This window comes from Haliotis asinina, chromosome 11, assembly GCF_037392515.1.
Source record: "Haliotis asinina isolate JCU_RB_2024 chromosome 11, JCU_Hal_asi_v2, whole genome shotgun sequence".
Classification (NCBI taxonomy): domain Eukaryota; kingdom Metazoa; phylum Mollusca; class Gastropoda; order Lepetellida; family Haliotidae; genus Haliotis; species Haliotis asinina.
Genome location: NC_090290.1, coordinates 25,422,997 through 25,442,802, shown reverse-complemented (window position 1 = coordinate 25,442,802; position 19,806 = coordinate 25,422,997). Strand labels below are relative to the sequence as shown.

The 19,806-nt window shown below is 40.6% G+C and overlaps 2 protein-coding genes across 2 annotated transcripts; both read right to left on the bottom strand.

Annotated features, from left to right (window-relative positions):
* Positions 1-8,952, bottom strand: LOC137256076 (sorcin-like). Its single transcript, XM_067793770.1, has 10 exons — positions 8,602-8,952; positions 8,287-8,361; positions 7,590-7,665; positions 7,219-7,243; positions 6,803-6,824; positions 5,743-5,893; positions 4,787-4,915; positions 4,393-4,463; positions 3,056-3,121; positions 1-1,144 (listed from the first exon to the last, which is right to left on the bottom strand). The coding sequence occupies exons 1-9, from the start codon at positions 8,812-8,814 to the stop codon at positions 3,095-3,097; spliced, it is 789 nt and encodes a 262-aa protein (XP_067649871.1). The 5' UTR covers positions 8,815-8,952; the 3' UTR covers positions 1-1,144; positions 3,056-3,094.
* A 3,812-nt stretch (positions 8,953-12,764) lies between these two features.
* LOC137255751 (tubulin alpha-1 chain-like) lies at positions 12,765-18,173 on the bottom strand. The gene is made up of 3 exons (XM_067793264.1): positions 18,019-18,173; positions 14,346-14,568; positions 12,765-14,094 (listed from the first exon to the last, which is right to left on the bottom strand). Exons 1-3 carry the CDS (start codon positions 18,019-18,021, stop codon positions 12,962-12,964), a joined length of 1,359 nt encoding a protein of 452 aa, XP_067649365.1. The 5' UTR covers positions 18,022-18,173; the 3' UTR covers positions 12,765-12,961.
* Between the last annotated feature and the right edge of the window lie 1,633 nt (positions 18,174-19,806).

Below are 19,806 nucleotides of genomic sequence, written 5' to 3'. Positions count from 1 at the left end.
TCTGGGGCATATTTTACACACAGCATTTTATTCATTAAAAGAGTTATACTGTCAACAATTGCCATGGATACAACTTATCCCACTCATAATATCTCACAGATACAACATGAATAAAGGCATTAATCATCATTTCCAAAATCAAGAAATACCTTAAAACAGATAAATCTTAAAAGTATCTGTTATGCTATTGTTTTGTATTAAGTTGCCAGATCAGCAGCTGGTAAGTCAATAACAGTCATCACAGAGGTAAAACAAAGAACATAGTCCAGAAATAATATACATCTACAATGTATTAAGAGTTTTTCTATGTATTATTATCCCTCAATTCATACAGCAAAGTGTGAGATCACCAGTCTTATCCAAAAGAGTATTCTGAAGGTTTAGATTAGAAAGGACATAATCCATTTCCAGAGTTGTGATAAGGCAAACGTGAATAATAATCAACATAATGAACATTCTTCGTAAAAATAATTTATGTTCTGATATCGAGATCACTATCACTGTGCCCTCTCATGAGGTGCAATACGTACACAAGTCTCTATCACTGCTTACTACAAAGTTTGTTCTGACATGCTATAATGTCCACATTATTGCTGATGTACAACGAATGATTGCATTAGTAACAACTGATCCTTGCTCTATCGCCATGTATGACAAGCAATATTATTAATAACAACTGATCCTTGCTCTATCACCATGTATGACAAGCAATGTTATTAGTAACAATTGATCTTTGCTCTATCGCCATGTATGACAAGCAATATTATTAATAACAACTGATCCTGGCTTTGTCCCCGTACCTTGCTACAGATGAATGGACTTCATAAACCCCCTAACTGATATTCATTTTTCATCACATTCATTTATGAGTACAGTTACAGTAAAGTAGAAAAACAAAACATGCTGAATATTCCTTAAGGCTGAATCAGCATGTTTTCAGTATATTCATAAAAGGACACCATTTCAGGGAGACATATCCCTTCAATTTCTCTAGTGTTAGACTTGTCGTTTTTCATGAGAAGTAGAAGCCTCTGACACCTTCATAGTATCTCCAACCATCTCTGATAGAACCACCACATCAACACATGACCCAAGATGAATGTCTGCTTGAGGATCATGATCTTTGGTTTTCAGTGGTGAGTATCTGAAATTAATCAGCAAATAACAAAGTCAAAGTCAACAAATGACCAAAATACTGTCCAAAATACTGTCCAAAATACTGTCCAAAATACTGTCCTTCCTTGTGGCTTTTCTGACTTTACTATCTGTAATGTTTGCAGCAGTAACTCACAGAAGTCATTAAAAAAGAAATACCAAGGATATTTAAACATATACTTTCAAGCATTAAAGAATTGTATGTAACATATTTCATAAATAGTAAACTCATTTTTCACTTAGTTTTTACAAATGTTTAAAAAACACAGCAAAAACTGTTACACTTAAAATTGAAACCAGCCAGTATATATATCTTGATTAAAGGTCACATGCAACACAACTTTGCAGATTCTGATACCTTTTGGTATGCTCTTACCGAAATAAATCATCAAAAATGCAGATTCAACCTATAAAGTTGAAAAAAATGCGCTGAAAAAAAAGTCCGTGAAATCTGAGTTCAAACGATTCTCTAAATTTCTCCCAGTGCTGGGGGAAAAAGTGGTTTCAACAGCTCTGCTGCGCTGTGCCCAAAACGCATGCACAGTGAATAGGTTCGCGGAGCTTGAACAGTATGCATGCCCAGAGTACAAGGTCATGAGCAGTAGTCTAATCTTGGTTGTGTACACAAACAAGTGAATAATCTGCTCATTACATAAAAAAATTGTTAATTGTGGTAAGTAGCTTCTTTCACTGAGAAAGCTCAATGTCTGGTTTACTGACACCTATATGTCTGCCTGCCTGTCTGCTAAAGACAATATGCAATACACAGCTTCAACCATTGACCACATGCAATTTGATCTTAACACCTATCAGGCTACACGCCATAAACAAAATAAATTGATTTATGACTCATGCATCTGAGTCCCGTCTCTGCCACATTATGTAATTAGGCAAACATACATACACATGGACAAATGACATGTTTTTATGTCTGTGGGTTGCAAACCATCCTTGATATATCCGGGGTATAGTGGAGACTTATCGGAACGTATACCCTGGAGATATCGAGGATGGTTGCAAACAAACTACATCCATTTTTCTCTGACGACTGGATCTGACGGAAACTGGTGAAAACTCTTGTCAGTTTCAAGTCCTGGTTTGTACTTGGACAAGTGACAGTTTCTAGCTCCACTAGATAGATAAATTATTATCTTATCAAATTATTATATTATTAAATTATTATAAAAATAATAATAATAAAATGATAGATAAATGATCTTTAAGAATGCCATTATGACAGCCATCCCTTAACTATACACTTTTATATTGTTACAGGAAACTAAAATAGCTTGACATTTAAAACAACTGGTTATCTGGTAGGCAGTAGGAAATTAACATGTTTCCCTGGGTTTGGAGGTCATATGTCTGCCTGAAAGAGTAACAGCGATTGGGTCATGTTCAGGCAGTCAGGTGGCGAGTTTAGTTTTATGCCACACACAGCAATATTCCAGCTGTACAACGGTGGTCTGTAAATTACAGGATCAGGGGCCCATTTCACAAAACTCTCGTAAGCCTAAGGTCTCGTAACTTTTCTCGTAGCATTGGTACCTCCTATACTGAAACATAGGAAGCTGGAATGCTACAAGGAAAGTTACGAGATCTTAGGCTTACGAGAGTTTTGTGAAATGGGCCCCTGGACCACACAGCATGACCATCGATCTACACAATTAGGTTATGATGACATGTGTCAACCAAGTCTGCAAGACTGACCTGTTGGTAGTCTGATGCGACAAGCATGGGTTACTGAAGATCAATTACAGTACAACCATGATCTTAATGGGTCCAGACAGTCAGGAATCCAAGAAATCTTTCTTGTGAATGTCAGGGATATAATAGAGTTGTAATACTTATTGTGTCCATATGTTAAGAAACATGTTTGCTGGATTGTCTCCACACTTACTGCATCTAATGAAGGTCTCATAGGATTGGCTGAAGAATATCACAGGCACATCACACATCTCAGGAACTGAAACATGTGAATATATTTTCTGTGTATGTCTGAAAAGTTGATTCTGGAATCTCAGGACTTTCAGCCACTTATCCACCTAGTAAAGTGTCTTTCACTGAAGTAAGCTGCAGTTTATGATAGAACACATGTAACACTGAACATCTTCTGATCATGACGGTACTGCCTGTAGTATATAGCACACTGTTTATGTCATACATGTGCAAACAACTCACATCACTATAGCCAAACATGCTACACAATGATGGTACTGCCTGTAGTATAGAGCACACTGTTTATGTCATACACATACAAACAACTCACATCATCATAGCCAAACATGTTATATAATGATGGTACTGCCTGTAGTATATAGCACACTGTTTATGTCATACACATACAAACAACTCACATCATCATAGTCAAACATGTTATATAATGATGGTACTGCCTGTAGTATACAGCACACTGTTTATGTCATACACACACAAACAACTCACATCACTATAGCCAAACATGCAATACAATGATGGTACTGCCTGTAGTATACAGCACACTGTTTATGTCCTACACATACAAACAACTCACATCACTATAGCCAAACATGTTATATAATGATGGTACTGCCTGTTGTATATAACACACTGTTTATGTCATACACACACAAACAACTCACATCACTATAGCCAAACATGCAATACAATGATGGTACTGCCTGTAGTATACAGCACACTGTTTATGTCCTACACATACAAACAACTCACATCACTATAGCCAAACATGTTATATAATGATGGTACTGCCTGTTGTATATAACACACTGTTTATGTCATACACATACAAACAACTCACATCACTATAGCCAAACATGCTATATAATGATGGTACTGCCTGTAGTATACAGCACACTGTTTATGTCCTACACATACAAACAACTCACATCACTATAGCCAAACATGTTTTATAATGATGGTACTGCCTGTAGTATAGAGCACACTGTTCATGTCATACACATACAAACAACTCACATCATCATAGCCAAACATGCTATATAATGATGGTACTGCCTGTAGTATACAGCACATTGTTTATGTCCTACACATACAAACAACTCACATCACTATAGCCAAACATGTTATATAATGATGGTACTGCCTGTAGTATACAGCACACTCTTTATGTCATACACATACAAACAACTCACATCATCATAGCCAAACATGCCATATAATGATGGTACTGCCTGTAGTATACAGCACACTGTTTATGTCATACACATACAAACAACTCACATCATCATAGCCAAACATGCTCCTCCCTGTCTCCCCTCCATTGGTCAGGGCATCCCTCTTCCTGAAGGCATCTTGAAACAAAGAACAACAACAATACCAGTACCTAATAAACAATGAAAGGCAAACAATGTATGTTATTTCAGGCTGATCTCAGCAATCTTCCAGTTAAAAAATGAAAGCAGAAATAAATGGAGCTCTTTACATTCCATGATATTAATCTAAAGTTAGGTATTTCATCAAAACCTTTCTTAAATATGTGTAGACTCTCAGAAATAATGTAGATGAGAAAAAGAGTGATTAGTTGAACATGCAGCCTGCATTGAATACAGCCTATACTGACCTACCTACTGAGAAGTATATATTTTACTACATTTATCACTGACACAGGCCTCACCAGTGTATGCCCGTAGTCTCACTGAGACAGACACAAAGTCATCAAAAGCCACCAGACACCGCCCAGGGGGAACAACCCTGGAGTATCTCTTCAATATTGTTGTCAGAGCCTCTTGTGAAATCTGATAACCTGCGAGGAAGAGAGATGTACACATCATTATATTTCGAACTAAAAGAGGAATGATGAAAACAGAATCAATATACTCACAAGAAAAAAAGACAAAGGGTTAGATCACAAGTTTATTACAAAATGGACTGATTTGCCTTAACGATTGATCATTTTTATATCATGTGCACAAAACCATAAGACAAATGACAGACGCACAGCAAGCCATGTTTTTTCATGTACGCCTGATAGGGTGCAAAGCTTTATACATGTATTTAGACAGTATTGAGAGCCTGCCCAACTTTAATAGTAAAAATCATGTGTAAGCTAAGCCTTTTTTTCATAAAGGTAGTTACCCCATGGATGATATTAGCTTTGTGATTTTTCAATGTATATATGGGATATAAAAATGGCAATATATTTTACTCTATTTTCAGACCTCAATTCACCAAAAATAATAGGATGAAAATAAAACAATTCATGGTGAACTTGAAAAGAATACAAAGAAAGTTTGCCAGATCTGATTTTAAAATTTCTTCAATTCTTTGTAATATTTCATAGCTGCACCTATGGTTCCATTTTAAGCTACAAAAGCACCATGACAGCTTAAAAATTGAGAGACAAAAACAGAAAGTGAATACAGTCGAACCCCATTTACCCGGACCCCACATACCCGGAAGTCCCGTATGTCTTCTTTGAAAGGCATTTCAGAAGTTGTAAAGATGAAGGAAATACAAGAGGCAAGTGGCATTGGTTGGTAACAGTGTTAGTGGCTGCACTGAAACGTCACATTCAGTGCAGTAAAGAAGGTGACTATCCATAGACCTCAGGAATGTTGAGTAAAAACCTACCAAACAGACCAGTGATGACCCTGACTAGCTCACACGACTCGATGAAACCTGATCGGTTGGCATCGTGCTGACAGAAGACATTATGCCAAGCCACAAGACACTGCTGGAGCTCCAGGAACTCCTCCCACTGCATAAAGCCATCTTGGGATCTCTGTACAAGCTCAGGGAAATTTTTGTACCATGCAGAATAGACTCACTTAAACTAGCTGGATTACAGATCACTTTTCCAACTCATGGGATTAGGATTAAAATTGGTTGAAATACATAAAAAATGCCCATGTTAAGAATATCTTAAAACAAATGGACAATCAGGAACAGAAAAGCCTGTCTCAGACTGTCAGGCACAAACACACCTTTCAAATCAGAAAACGTGTGACTTTACTGAAAGTCAGGCACATATTGTAAACGCTATGAAAAGTAGGACTGTATGGTATTACTGGTATACCAGTATATCACAATACCCTTCTCAAGTGATACAAGTTGTAACATTTTGTTTTTTTCTGAGAACTGATATTGCATAAAGTACATCAATGAAGTTTTTGTAATTATTTTTATGGTCTAAATTAAAGTCTAAAGTGACTTTCATTCATAGTAGATGTTTTTCTTCCTTATTCACTAACAAAACGAGAGACTGTTATCCTATATATTTATAAAAAGACTCTGGAAGCCCTGATGATGCATCCTAATTTCTAGATTACTGTTATCAGAACCATATAATGTATGCATAGAGACCTATAATGAAGAAACTACATCTAGAATTGATATGTGTTTGATCTTAAGTGGCACTAACTGTACATAAGTACCCAATATATCATAATAGGTATAGTAATATAGGTAGCACAATCACAATTTATTGCAACATAATTTATTTGCCAATACAAAGCCCTAATGAAAAGACTGCATGGATACCAAACTTAGCTGTTACAAACACACACACTGCATGTGACTTCAATGAATCCCAAGATAACTCCCACATTTAGAGTGTATCCTGTAATCCATGTCTAGAAGCAGGGAATCTTGTGTCATCATGACATGTCAGTGAGTCCCATGTCAAGGATACATCCAACATGGCGATCATTATGCTGGAAAAGAAAAGACACAGATATACTCAAGATAAACAGTGGAAGGAAAGGTTGCAAGTATTCATAGTTTTAGGACAGACTTTACACCGAGAACACTTTGGATACTTCTTTTAATTCTAAGCAAACCTGTGGTATGCTTGTTAGTTCCTTACATAATGAAAGGAAGTTGACTGGTATTTTCAAAATTCACAGAGAAATCCATCGGTGTGTAGATCTAATGCCATGTACGGGATGACAGTTTAATCCTTCCTTTACTTGCTGTTACACATGTCAATCACGGTACACATCAATTTCACAACTCTTCAAATGTTTTAAAGCACTGTATGGAGGACATTATAGAACAATATTAGAATTTTAAAATACTTGAAATTATATTTACAAAAAATTTAATTACCTGCATAATTCACGACTCCAGTTCACTGAAATGGCAACCGATACATATCCTCAGTGCAGAGTTCAATACAATCAGTTTGAAGGAAAATTTGGAGAGGCATTTTAAATTATTATCACAGATCCTAGCCCCGAATATTTTCTATGTTTCTTAGTTTTACTGCTGTCCATTGGCAATCTGCACATGGAAATTAAATATCTATAATGAACATTGAGACAATGATGCTGTCAACTGCTAGTATGACTAGTTTGAAACTTTGATACATATGTCTTTATTCTTAATGCATCCTAAATACAAGATTGCCCCTAACCCAGTGTAATGCAACAAGTGATAGCTTCTCCACAATGTCTGTCCAGTACTTGTGGTCTCCCTACCTCGGAAGTAATTCCTTATACTTGGTGTGTTGTTCAGAATGTTCACCAAATCCTCAGCTTGAATTGCATTCCTATTCTAAAAAGAAAGAAAATTACCATAAGTAGCTTGATACAAACAAGACATGTGAATCATTAAAGAAACTGTTCAAAACTATCATAAAAGCGTCATTGAATGTGAGGTAGTCTTATAACATCGCACTTGTAGAGTTAGGCTGGTACTGTGATGGAATGTTATGCCCCCCTCATCTGATGCACAGAAAATTTTCGATTTTCCAAGCATCCTATTTTCAAGGAATTGTTCATTGCATCACATTTAACATGTTTAATTTCTGTGTGTTAGTTTTACACCTAGTTCTCCTCCTGCTTAATTTTTTAGTTTCAACGTGTGAATCAGAACATAACAAATGGTACTGTGAATAAATGTAAGGATTATTTAGATGTGTTACTTGGTACAAGACCCATGAAGGTGTGGGGTAGAATAGGCCTTCAGCAACCAATGCTTGCCATAAAAGGCAACAATGCTTGTTATACGAGGAGGGGCCGGGTGGTCAGATTCGCTGACTTAGTTGACACATGTTATCAGTTCCCAATTGCACAGATCGATGCTCATGCTGTTGATCACAGGGTTGTCTGGTCCAGACTCGATTATTTACAGACGCCACCTTATAACTGGAATATTGCCGAATTTTGCACTCACTTGGTTCTCAGGATTCTTGGACATCTCTAACATAAACACATGGCGAAGCTCATCAACACTGTTGAACTGGAAAGCCTGAAATATAATAACTAAATATAAAATGCACAGCCGCTGGTTTGTGCATTGTATAATATATTTCATCTAGACATCCATAACACGTTGACAAGTGACGACCTAGCTGGCTAACGATAGTGTTGCCTTGGTGATAGCTAGTGACAGAGACCCAACTGTCTTATCACTTGATGGGCGTTGACCGCGGACAGTTTTTATCACAGAATACTAAGGGTATTGGGCAATGGTTTCCGACACGTGTACCTGGTGTGCCTGAACGGAGAAGACATTCTGTTGGTAATAGTTGCCATACTGCCCGTAGTGCTGACTCTGCTGCCACTGTTGTTGGTACTGCCGCAGGTGCTGTTGGTTGTAGGCTGGCTGTTGGTAGGCGTGTTGTTGATACTGCTGCCCATACGCAGGCTGCTGCTGGCCGCTGTACGGGTGCTGTTGGTATGCACCGCCGTAGTAACTCATTGCTGTACGTTTTATGAAAATGACGGGGTTATAACTCAAAGCTAGTGACGCTAGAACGGTCCAAGCATATTTACAAACATTCTACTACTAAGGCAACGTGTTTCCGTAACAAGAGAGGAATGTAAGGGAGACAACTCTAATCAATGGCCTGGTTCCTGTTGTCAACTGCTCACTTGTGTCATGTTCCTCTTCGCTGTAAACAACTGCCCTTTGATGAGTAGGCCAAACTGAGGCTTCAAGCTTAAATTGGTCCATGAAAATATAGCTCTGATAGAAATAAATAAGTCCATTTAATTTGAACCCTGGCGAGAGTGAATCCTACAAGGGAGACTATATGCTTTCCCTGATGTATACACAGTCTAAGTAAACTGAGGCTCAGTGCTTTTGGTTACACTCCACTACTGAGGCTCAGTGCTTTTGGTTACACTCCACTACTGAGGCTCAGTGCTTTTGGTTACACTCCACTACTGAGGCTCAGTGCTTTTGGTTACACTCCACTACTGAGGCTCAGTGCTTTTGGTTACACTCCACTACTGAGGCTCAGTGCTTTTGGTTACACTCCAACGAAAAGCACTGAGAGTAAGTTTACTTAGACTGCTGTATACTTGGTTTTAGTGTGTAGAAAAATGCATGGGCGGAAAGTGTAACACTGAGTTGTGGTTGGGCACCTGTCTGGCATAATAATAACAAACCGATGCTATTTCGCATGCTATTATACATACGCTGTTCCAAACAATATAGTTTTTCATGAACAGATTCAATTAGTGCGTAAGAATAGCCAAATACCGGCATGACATAGCATAGGGTATAATTTATCAATTGTGTCGGGAAGAGGATATAGTTCAAACTGCTGGCAGGAGATCTGTAACGACACATATCCCGAATGTCGATCTCAAATTGTGGTTAGTGTTACTACAGTGTCCTTTTGTTTCTGTCTTCCGGATGTGTTTCCTGACCTGTTCGACCGCTGGTGCATGGTGGGAGTTTTGTGTTGTAGCCTTGCACGATATTGTGAGAGCTATTCTCATGTTGGGAAATGCAATCCGAATACGAGGCACATGTTGATCTGTTATACATATTATTATGAGACACCCATTTTTTGTGTCAGTTTAAGTTACTGGTGAAAAGTAGGGAGAATACGAGGTGGTCTGAAGCGCCACGATTACATGTGCTTATTTGTCTCGCTTGGTCACACCACAAAATAAACAACACTTCTGAGTTCGAACCCATTCTTCTCCTTTCATGTTTTTAGATTATTCAGTGCGTGCTCCCGCAGGTGGGTCGGGGTGTGGGAGTTGGGTGAGGTTGTTTTCAGATGACAAACGTTTGAGGTCTGCATTAATTTAGATTTCTACGAGGTAAACTTACACTCCGTAATGTAACTGAGAACCTGTTCACAGTGGCCTTTAACCCTCACTATGGCCAAATCCCCATTGACCATAGGACCAAGGTTAGTCAGAGTAACGTGATGCTATATACCAATCAGAACAAGGATACTGCTATAAATTGTTGTACATTCCCCAAATACAAGGCTCCGAGCTCGATCCGGGACATGCCGAATAGTAATGACGAAAAGATGCTGGTTAAAATTGCGACGAATACGTGAAGACCGTACCCAGTGGCATCCCAGACTAAACCATCATGGTAACCAACTGACGACTTCACACGTACATAGGGCATAGTATGCGGACTTTCGTCTTGTCGGTTAACAAGGATCCTGGGTATTTCAGAACCGCCAAACACTGTAAGGTGATTGTACAGCCTTAAACATTCGCAAATTGCCTTGGAGAGAAAAAAGCACGCGTTGATCTAGTTTGTTGTTTAATGTCGAAGGCAGCAATATTCCAGCCATTTGGCGGGACGCAGTGGTGTGCGACTATACGCTCAGAGATAATGATACCAATTCCACACCAACAGCATGCACATAGCGCAGACACTTATTTATGACCCCTGATAACTCTAGCTGTCTGTGAGGCGCTGGAAGGTTGTTATCCCACCGGGCAGTGTCCGAGATCGCCACTTGCCAGGTAACTCGAGGATAGTATTCACGCAGTCGCACCATTAAATGTCCAGTCATTGGCTCATCAATTTTCATTCGGTCATTTTGTAAATATATCACTCTCTCCGACTTGTTAAGTTACAATACACTTTCAAATCGTGCAAGATCATGACCAGATAAACATGTTCATCACATTAGCAGCTTAATGATGAATACCACGTCATGTCGACAATTTCCTGTTCTCATCTATTTTGTTTAGTTTCTATAGCTACATTCAAATTTCGGTTTAGTGAATAATTGAGGATTAGGAACTTTTAGGCATAGCTAATCTGACTGCCTAGAAAATTTACATTGCCACCGGGTACCATTTTACCGCTGGGCGAACAGAGGCAATTTAGAACAAACTCACTTCCCCAAGGTGAGACCACATAATCACGTGTGTTTCTTTCTGAAGCAGAAACGTTCAAGAGTCAAGTTGCCAAACGCGGCCACCCATCCAAGAACCCTCTACACCCAATATTGCTTAGCTTAAACTGATTGTGATCTGAGCTGTATGCACATGAACACCCCCACCTAGAACCGAGTCACCTTCACGAAGTGTGTGAAAGCTTTCTTCACAATAGAGTTGCATACATCTCGTCGGTCTAATATAAGTTGGCATATCTAATAGGAGTGAGTACTTCTAAGGCCAATCACTCTTCTTGGCTGTAAGAAGGGCGATCGAATCTTTTGACGCATGAGGGCCAAACCGAAGCGGAAAAGGTTTGAGTGGAAGATTTACTAATACTTTTAGCAACGTGTTCACAATATCATGGTGCCATTTTGATACGAGGCAAAACCCAGGGTTAAAGCCTGCTCCTACACTGAGATCAACTAGACGTTGACAAAATAAGATTCGTAGAGGTACAATGTGATGTTACAACACAAGATCAGCTGATCCTTCTGCGGCTAACGGGGATACACATGTGACGATTTAGGAGTCGTAGCCAATATTTAGGACATTTTAGTGAGAATATGATGTTGTCGCCTTGACGCTATATAATTGTACACGAGAATGAGGCTCCCATCCCACAGACAAAAATGTCAGCACGTAAATTTATATCCTTTTGAAGTATCCACGTTAGAAACTGAAAGACAGAAGTACGCCGAGAACTGTCTGTAGGGTGAGGTGAAATGGGCTACGTGTATATCGTCGTACGTGAGACTATTTCTCACACGCGTGATGACGTGCGTACGTGTGTCTGTTTGTGCTAGCCCAGACTTAAGCTGGTGCTTATAGTGCTAGTTCACCAGGATTCCATGCCACATTTACGTATGAATACCACACTCTATAAAACTGACACATGAACTCAAAGCTGACCAATCCTTGTTTTACCAATTAATGCCTAGCACCAGTCAGGGAACTGGTACCATATTTTAAGGTCTTTTGTATGACGCGACCGGGGATCGAACCGGACCCTGAACCTTCCGTTCTCCGGGCTGACACTCTAACCGCTACACAACGGAGGAGGTCCGCAGTGTGTGGAAGGTGCTATCTCACAAATATGGATGAGCTGTAATTGTGTGCGTGTCAGTTGCCCCACTGAGCAATATTACAGCTTTATGGTCCTTAAATATTTTGGACCAGACAATTCATCTATCGATGTTATGATCCAACATTCAAGCCACAAATGATGGAGAGCCAATGGGCATGTATTTCGCTGCTTTTGGCAATGATCCAATCACATCACCAAGAGGTATCGAAACGGGACAAGAGACCGCTTTCACCGCAAGGCTATTCCATAGCAACTCGTCATGCCTCGGTCAAAGATCTGTGACCTATACAACCCGAATTTTCACAAGGAGCCATGGCTTCTCCTGGCCGCAGTTCAACCCCTTCCAAACTAGCACCTTAATTGTGCACTTTGTTTTGTTCTCAGCAGATTTGGAAAACGCAAGACAAAGTCATATGTCGCCTGCATGATTTTTTTTTAATTTTCAGATCTATCCAGTTTAAAATTTCAATTCAAAACTTAACAACATGAACGAATACGTGAACAACAACAATCGTAGCATTACAAAGACAGTTTCAACATAAACGTTTCTGAACGGAAATGGTGTTGAGCTGAAAAACAGACGAGTGGAATATGCGAAATGGGCGTGTCCTGTTTAGTATTCTTCCCCCTCATCCTCTTCGCCTTCTTCGCCGAGTGAGTCAACACCAACCTCTTCGTAGTCCTTCTCCAGAGCTGCCAAGTCCTCACGAGCCTCGGAGAACTCTCCCTCTTCCATACCCTCACCCACGTACCAGTGGACGAAGGCTCGCTTGGCGTACATCAGGTCGAACTTGTGGTCAAGACGAGCCCAAGCCTCGGCGATAGCGGTGGTGTTTGCCAACATACAGACGGCTCTCTGGACCTTGGCCAGGTCACCACCGGGAACAACTGTTGGTGGCTGGTAGTTGATGCCCACCTTGAAACCAGTTGGACACCAGTCGACGAACTGGATGCTTCTCTTCGTCTTGATGGTGGCGATAGCAGCGTTGACGTCCTTCGGGACGACATCACCACGGTAAAGCAGACAGCAGGCCATGTACTTGCCGTGTCGGGGATCGCATTTGACCATTTGGTTGGCGGGTTCGAAACAAGCATTGGTGACTTCAGCAACACTAAGCTGCTCATGGAAGGCCTTCTCTGCAGAGATGACTGGGGCATAGTTTGCCAGAGGGAAATGAATACGTGGGTAGGGCACCAAGTTGGTCTGGAACTCGGTCAGATCCACGTTCAGGGCACCATCAAATCGGAGAGAGGCAGTGATGGAGCTGACAATCTGGCCAATCAGACGATTCAAGTTGGTGTAGGAAGGTCGTTCAATGTCAAGGTTGCGGCGGCAGATGTCGTAGATAGCCTCGTTGTCGACCATGAAGGCGCAGTCAGAGTGTTCCAGGGTGGTGTGGGTGGTCAGGATGGAGTTGTAGGGTTCCACCACGGCGGTCGACACCTGAGGAGCTGGATAAACGGCGAACTCAAGCTTGGATTTCTTGCCGTAGTCCACAGACAACCGCTCCATCAAGAGAGAGGTGAAGCCGGAGCCGGTGCCGCCACCAAAGCTGTGGAAGATGAGGAAGCCCTGGAGTCCAGTGCACTGGTCAGCCAACTTCCTGATACGGTCAAGGACAAGGTCGATAATTTCCTTGCCAACAGTGTAGTGACCACGGGCGTAGTTGTTGGCGGCGTCCTCCTTGCCGGTGATGAGCTGCTCGGGGTGGAACAGCTGGCGGTAGGTGCCGGTACGGACCTCATCTGTTGAACAGACATGGACCATGATTATATGTCCATTTGACGTATAGATTCTGCTTTCCCCCCTAAATAATGGTGACGATTAATCGCCAAAGATTATCCAATCATCAATAACATTTTCCTCGAAAGATTCATCCTGATGTTTTAGATACTTCTCAATTTAATGATTATCTAGTGTAATACCTTTAAAGTAATGAAAACAGCCTGTAATATAATCGAAAAGGCTATAAATCACTCTTAACCACGACACTTACCAACAACAGTGGGTTCAAGGTCGATGAAGACGGCCCTTGGGACGTGTTTCCCTGCTCCAGTCTCGCTGAAGAAGGTGTTGAAGGAGTCGTCACCACCCCCGATGGTCTTGTCAGAGGGCATCTGACCATCAGGCTGGATGCCATGCTCTAGACAATACAACTCCCAGCATGCATTGCCCATCTGGACTCCGGCCTGGCCGACGTGGATAGAGATACATTCCCTCTGGAAACAAATATTAAATGAAACCTTAAATTATTTAAAATCAACATCGAAATTTCTCAAACTTCGTTACTTTCCTCATCGACTGATTTCATCAATGTACATGTATACAATGGAAGCTGTCCAATCCGGTATCTGTCCAATCCGGTTAGTTGTCAACGCCGGCGCAAACTCTCATTCGCGGTTTGTTCTTATTGTCATCCGCTCTACAATCCGGCACATTGTCTAACCGGACTATTTCATCAGTCTCAACAGGTGCCGGTTTAGACAGCTTCCATTGTCTATTCATTCCTGACAACCTAACATTTATTGGGACATATGAATACACGTGAAAAAATTTGATAATCATTTATTGGGTTGAAAAGGGCAAGGCTTTCATCTGACAGTCCTATACTGCGTAATGGTGAATAGCCTCTAAATATTCCCTCATTTGATTTATCACCACCTTGCACCTACAGGCAATATGTGACGCAGATAAACAGAAATAGCCCCTAGCTACACGTGATGTGTAGATCACATAACTCAAATGTCTTCGAGACCTGATAAATTGGGCTAACCTTGAGGACAAAAAAGGACTCTTGTCATTTTTGGCTGTGTCGGTTGTCAAGTGCAGCAACTCGCTGGCCCATTATATTACATTTGGGAAAGATGTGATAGTCTCCTTTTCTTTGGGTGTGAATGAAAGACGGGTCGCCACATATATATCTATCTATGCATCACTTATTCTGTATACGGTAGGTTGAACAAACAGGATGAACCAATCACCACGAAAATGTCGAATGAGTCATTAACCGTCCTAGTACCAGTGATGTACAAGCTGAAACTGCTTTAACTAGGATGGTGTGCTCAGTTGGTAAATACCTTGAAACCTCGGCGTTCATACGTGTCAACCAGAACGCCGGCTGCTTAAAGCAGCCTCTATCACGTTATATCGAGACTGCGTGTTCAGAACGTGATGAAAGTAGGTCTCAAGCGATCACCGGATTATTACTTAAACGGTGCTGCCTATCACACTGAAAATGCTAATAACACAACTGGTATGTCGGGAATTCTTCACTCGCTACCGACTTGCACCGAAATAACAGCAGGTTTTCTCAGGAATAGTAGATTCATTATGATAAAGGGCTCTACTTCTCTACGCCCACCTGTCGTCGGCGAATATTGATAAATATAGCATTATGCATGCCCTTGAAACCAATACATGTTAGTCCTGAAAACATCGACCATCTGATACACGCGTGTTGACATACAACTTTTAAGTAACTAAATGGCCGAATATTGCAGAGTATGGCTTTAAGCAACAAAGCAAGCTTCAGTTACCGTGCATCTGATAATCACCTGCTACATCGTACAATCTGCCTACAGTTGCGTAAGTGCAACTCCCTTATTGATTTTAAAGTCCTGTTGTTCGCATCACGGTATCACCTTTTAATGCAGAATTTTCTTCCCAAGCCATTAGATAGGTGTACAACATATTAGTATGAATATTTAATCCCACTTTTGACAATATGAGAGTTTAATATGTAAGAGGATCAAATATAATGACTCTTTCTCTGAATACGCAAAAATATATCATCATCTATTATTATAATTGTCCCTTTCAAAACACAAGCACAAGACGTTGACAAAGAACGTCATGACCCAGTTTTATGCATGCAGTGAGACAAGTAGGAGCACACAGCAACAGATACTGATGTAGCCACAATGACCTGTTGGCAACGTCACTTATCGCCTTATAGCCGAACCTCGTTATACAGCACTCACCGACATCGATACTGACTATCATTTTACTAGTCATCGATGGGCAACAAACCGAGGTGATGACTTTAAGACATGATATAAACGCTTGACAGTGAATGATAATGTACATGGTGCCTGGTATGGAAACAAACAAGCTAGTGTTGGTGTTTTCTTACTGCGAGTTTAACAAATCAAGGACATGTTGCTTGGCTGTGCACACTGGCCTCGCTCACACCGAGTTCACATGAATACACACCGAGACCAGTACGGTCTTTGGGTTGCTGACCAACTCCCAAATTTGAATAATCTTAGTTCAAATACCAATGGTGTTGCCTTCAGATAAATACTTCACCTGCTTGCTACAACTTTTCAACACAATAAAAGGAATGCCAGTTTTTTTCAAGCAATATAACATGGAAGTGCCATAGCCACAATATCAAAATTCATAATTGGCCCCACACGCAGAAGCAAATGTTAGACGTAATATAAAGCGTAATTCATCAATTAGCCACACGGGATCTGAGATAATGGGTGGGTTAATGTAACTCCATGTACGTCCGTCCCACTAAGTCGTACCGAACAGGGTCGTCTGCTGACTGAATGATGTAAGCTTGCAGCTACTTGTAATAAAAACCAGATGCGCTGCTATTTAGATGTAACCGTGTTTAGAATGTAGGTCGAGCAGGAAAAGCAACACATTGTCACTCGGAGTTGGGCTCGGATGTTACTGTCGTCCAGGTTTCACTCTGACCTTAATTTGTTTCCACTAAAAAACTGCCATCGTGTACTGAATAACTTTGTCGTGGTACTCCCGACCAACAAAGTCGGTTAAACTAGGTCAGCTTTCAAATCAGATGGAGCTCTTTAAATCCCAATGGCCGTCTCAGCTTGAATCCATCTTATTCAAAAGTACAAGTATTTACAAAACATTTCGAAAGCAGGATGAGTATGACTCATGCGCTTTAACTACGCAAGGACTCGTGGCATTACTTAGTGCAACTTCGAGTCATGTGTAGTGTCATGTACATTTTCTGTCTTCATTTTCGTACATCACGTGTCATCGCAAGGAAATAATTCGCTTTAACGAATAACGACTACGATTGTCAAAACAAATATAAAAATCAGACTTAACTGTTGCAACTTTTGCCTTTATAAGGAATATAAGGCATAAGATCGACATAGTTTCTCTGAAAACGATTTCTATTGCGCGCACGGTGCGTTATAACGAAAGTGATATTCCCGCCCGGCATCGTTCCAGGTACCCATAACAGCCTGATGTTCAGAGCTTGTTATCTACAGCCCCACTAGTGATGAAGACATGCTGGACAACTTCACAAGAGTGACTGGGTGACTAAGCGAAAACTGCAGTTTAAAATTGTACACCATACACTTAAATAAAACGCGATGTTGTAGAGTGAAATTACGTGCTACATATTCCAAACACAGAAATGTCTGGAGCGATAGCAAGATCGATATTTAAAAGGACTGCCCTTTAAACGGCAGGGGCGTGGTGCGGAAGACAGACGGTGGTTCACAAGATTTCTGCCCTGTTTGTACATCGAAATTAAAACGGTTTCCTTGCCACGTTGCTTAACCGATAATAAATTATGTCTATTTGTACGGAAAATCTGTCGCATTGAAAAATCTCGGCGATTGTTGATTGTGATTGAGAGCCAAAGTTGTGTTCAATTTTCAGGTGAAAAATGTACTTACCATGATGAGTCGTTTAAAAGATGCTTGAAAATTCTGGAAACAAGGTAAACGTGAAAACAGAGGCCTCACTCAGCTTGCTATGGTGCTGGGATGAGATGACTGATGACAGAGAGCGTTGCGCAGTCTCTATATATACCGAGGGAGAGTGCGTGCACATACGTCCTCATTATAATGGGTCCTAAGACTCATCGACAGTGGCCACATGTCCTCTGGAGGTATCGGTACACGTGGCCTTGATATAAGAATGGATCGTTGGGGTTTTTTTTAATTGCAATCGCTTTTATCCATGATAATTTATTGTTTATAAAACTGATTGCTATGTATCATTTTGATTTAAAACCCATCGTCATAGCTCTTGCTTACGCATTCATTTTGTGAAATAAACTTCAAGGATGAACAATGTAATGGATTTAATCAAACATCTCAAAATGGCGTCTATATATTTCTGAATGTATAATTATTTTTGCTACAGTATACATTGCATCCCGCATCTGCTGGTCAAGTTTTGTCAACAAGTGTGTATATAATCCCGGGACCTAATGTGACAAGTACCTCTATTCGAGCTAAGTACGAATAGACATTATTTGAATCAGTGTACATGTGTGTTACATCTTTACGCGGCCGACCAACAGTTCAATTCAAACACACTCATTCTCAGGTGTATGCAAAGCAATAGTTTGAAGATCAGGGTATCACTGTCACGCTCCGCTTTATAACGAAACAGGTAGCGATAATGGAGTCGGTGCTGCCACCAACCCAATTATACCATCTGAGCGCGTCACAGCTGGTTATTTAGCTTGACGGTTTACGGTTCACTGGCCAAACCGACAGGAGACGTATGGCGCTTGAGAAAGCCCTTTTCAGGTTGTACTTGATTTTTTAGACGACAGTTTTTCCAAATGTATGAATTGGAGATTTACTGTCTGCAGTTATAATATCTGTTTTCGATGCTCGCATGTACGAATTAAGTCCAAACGGAAGATACCGAAACTAAAACATGAGCTGTTCATGTGATACTAACACTAATGTAATTAATCTGGTCCCCAATGTAAAGGAGACGATCAGCATCACGCCCCAGATGTGAGCATGGTTCTCGTCAATGGACTCCTGTAGTTTTGTTCGTGCCATCTGACTATATGGAACTAGTCTAGAACCACTAATTACTTAGTCGCCAGATAACAACTGACTGCAGACTGGACTTCTGTATGTCGTACTATATATCGCTACCTGTAGTATCTCGGAGCTCTCCCCAGAACTGCAATGGAGTACCTTTGCATGTATAATGATACTACCGAGCCGATAACTGAACATTAGCTTAATGTCTCTGAATGTATGGATTTTTGAAAGAAACAGATAAATAGAATACACTAAAATAGCTCCAGTGAGATGGAGATCTTGAAAGTGAGGAAAATCTAGAGATGCCTCATTCTGGACATTTGCATTGCAGAAAAGGGAAAATAATGTGGTTATTCTCATCAATAATGTGGAACATAGTCCTAATTTCATTCACGTTAACTGCTCAGCTGTACTCTCACACCCCCATCTCCGTTGTAGTAGCACATTCCTTTTTCAGCTGTAATGCCCCAAACCCTTCTCAACCCCAGTAAGACATCACATCACCAACTGTAGCTGCACATTCCTTTCTGAACTGTAGTAACACATCACTTTTTCAGCTGTGTTAACACACCTCCTTCTCAGGTCAAGTTACACATCTCTTTTTCAGCTGTAGTGCCCGAAACCTTCTCAAGTGTAGCAACACTTTCCCTTTCCCTTTCCCTAAGCTGTAAT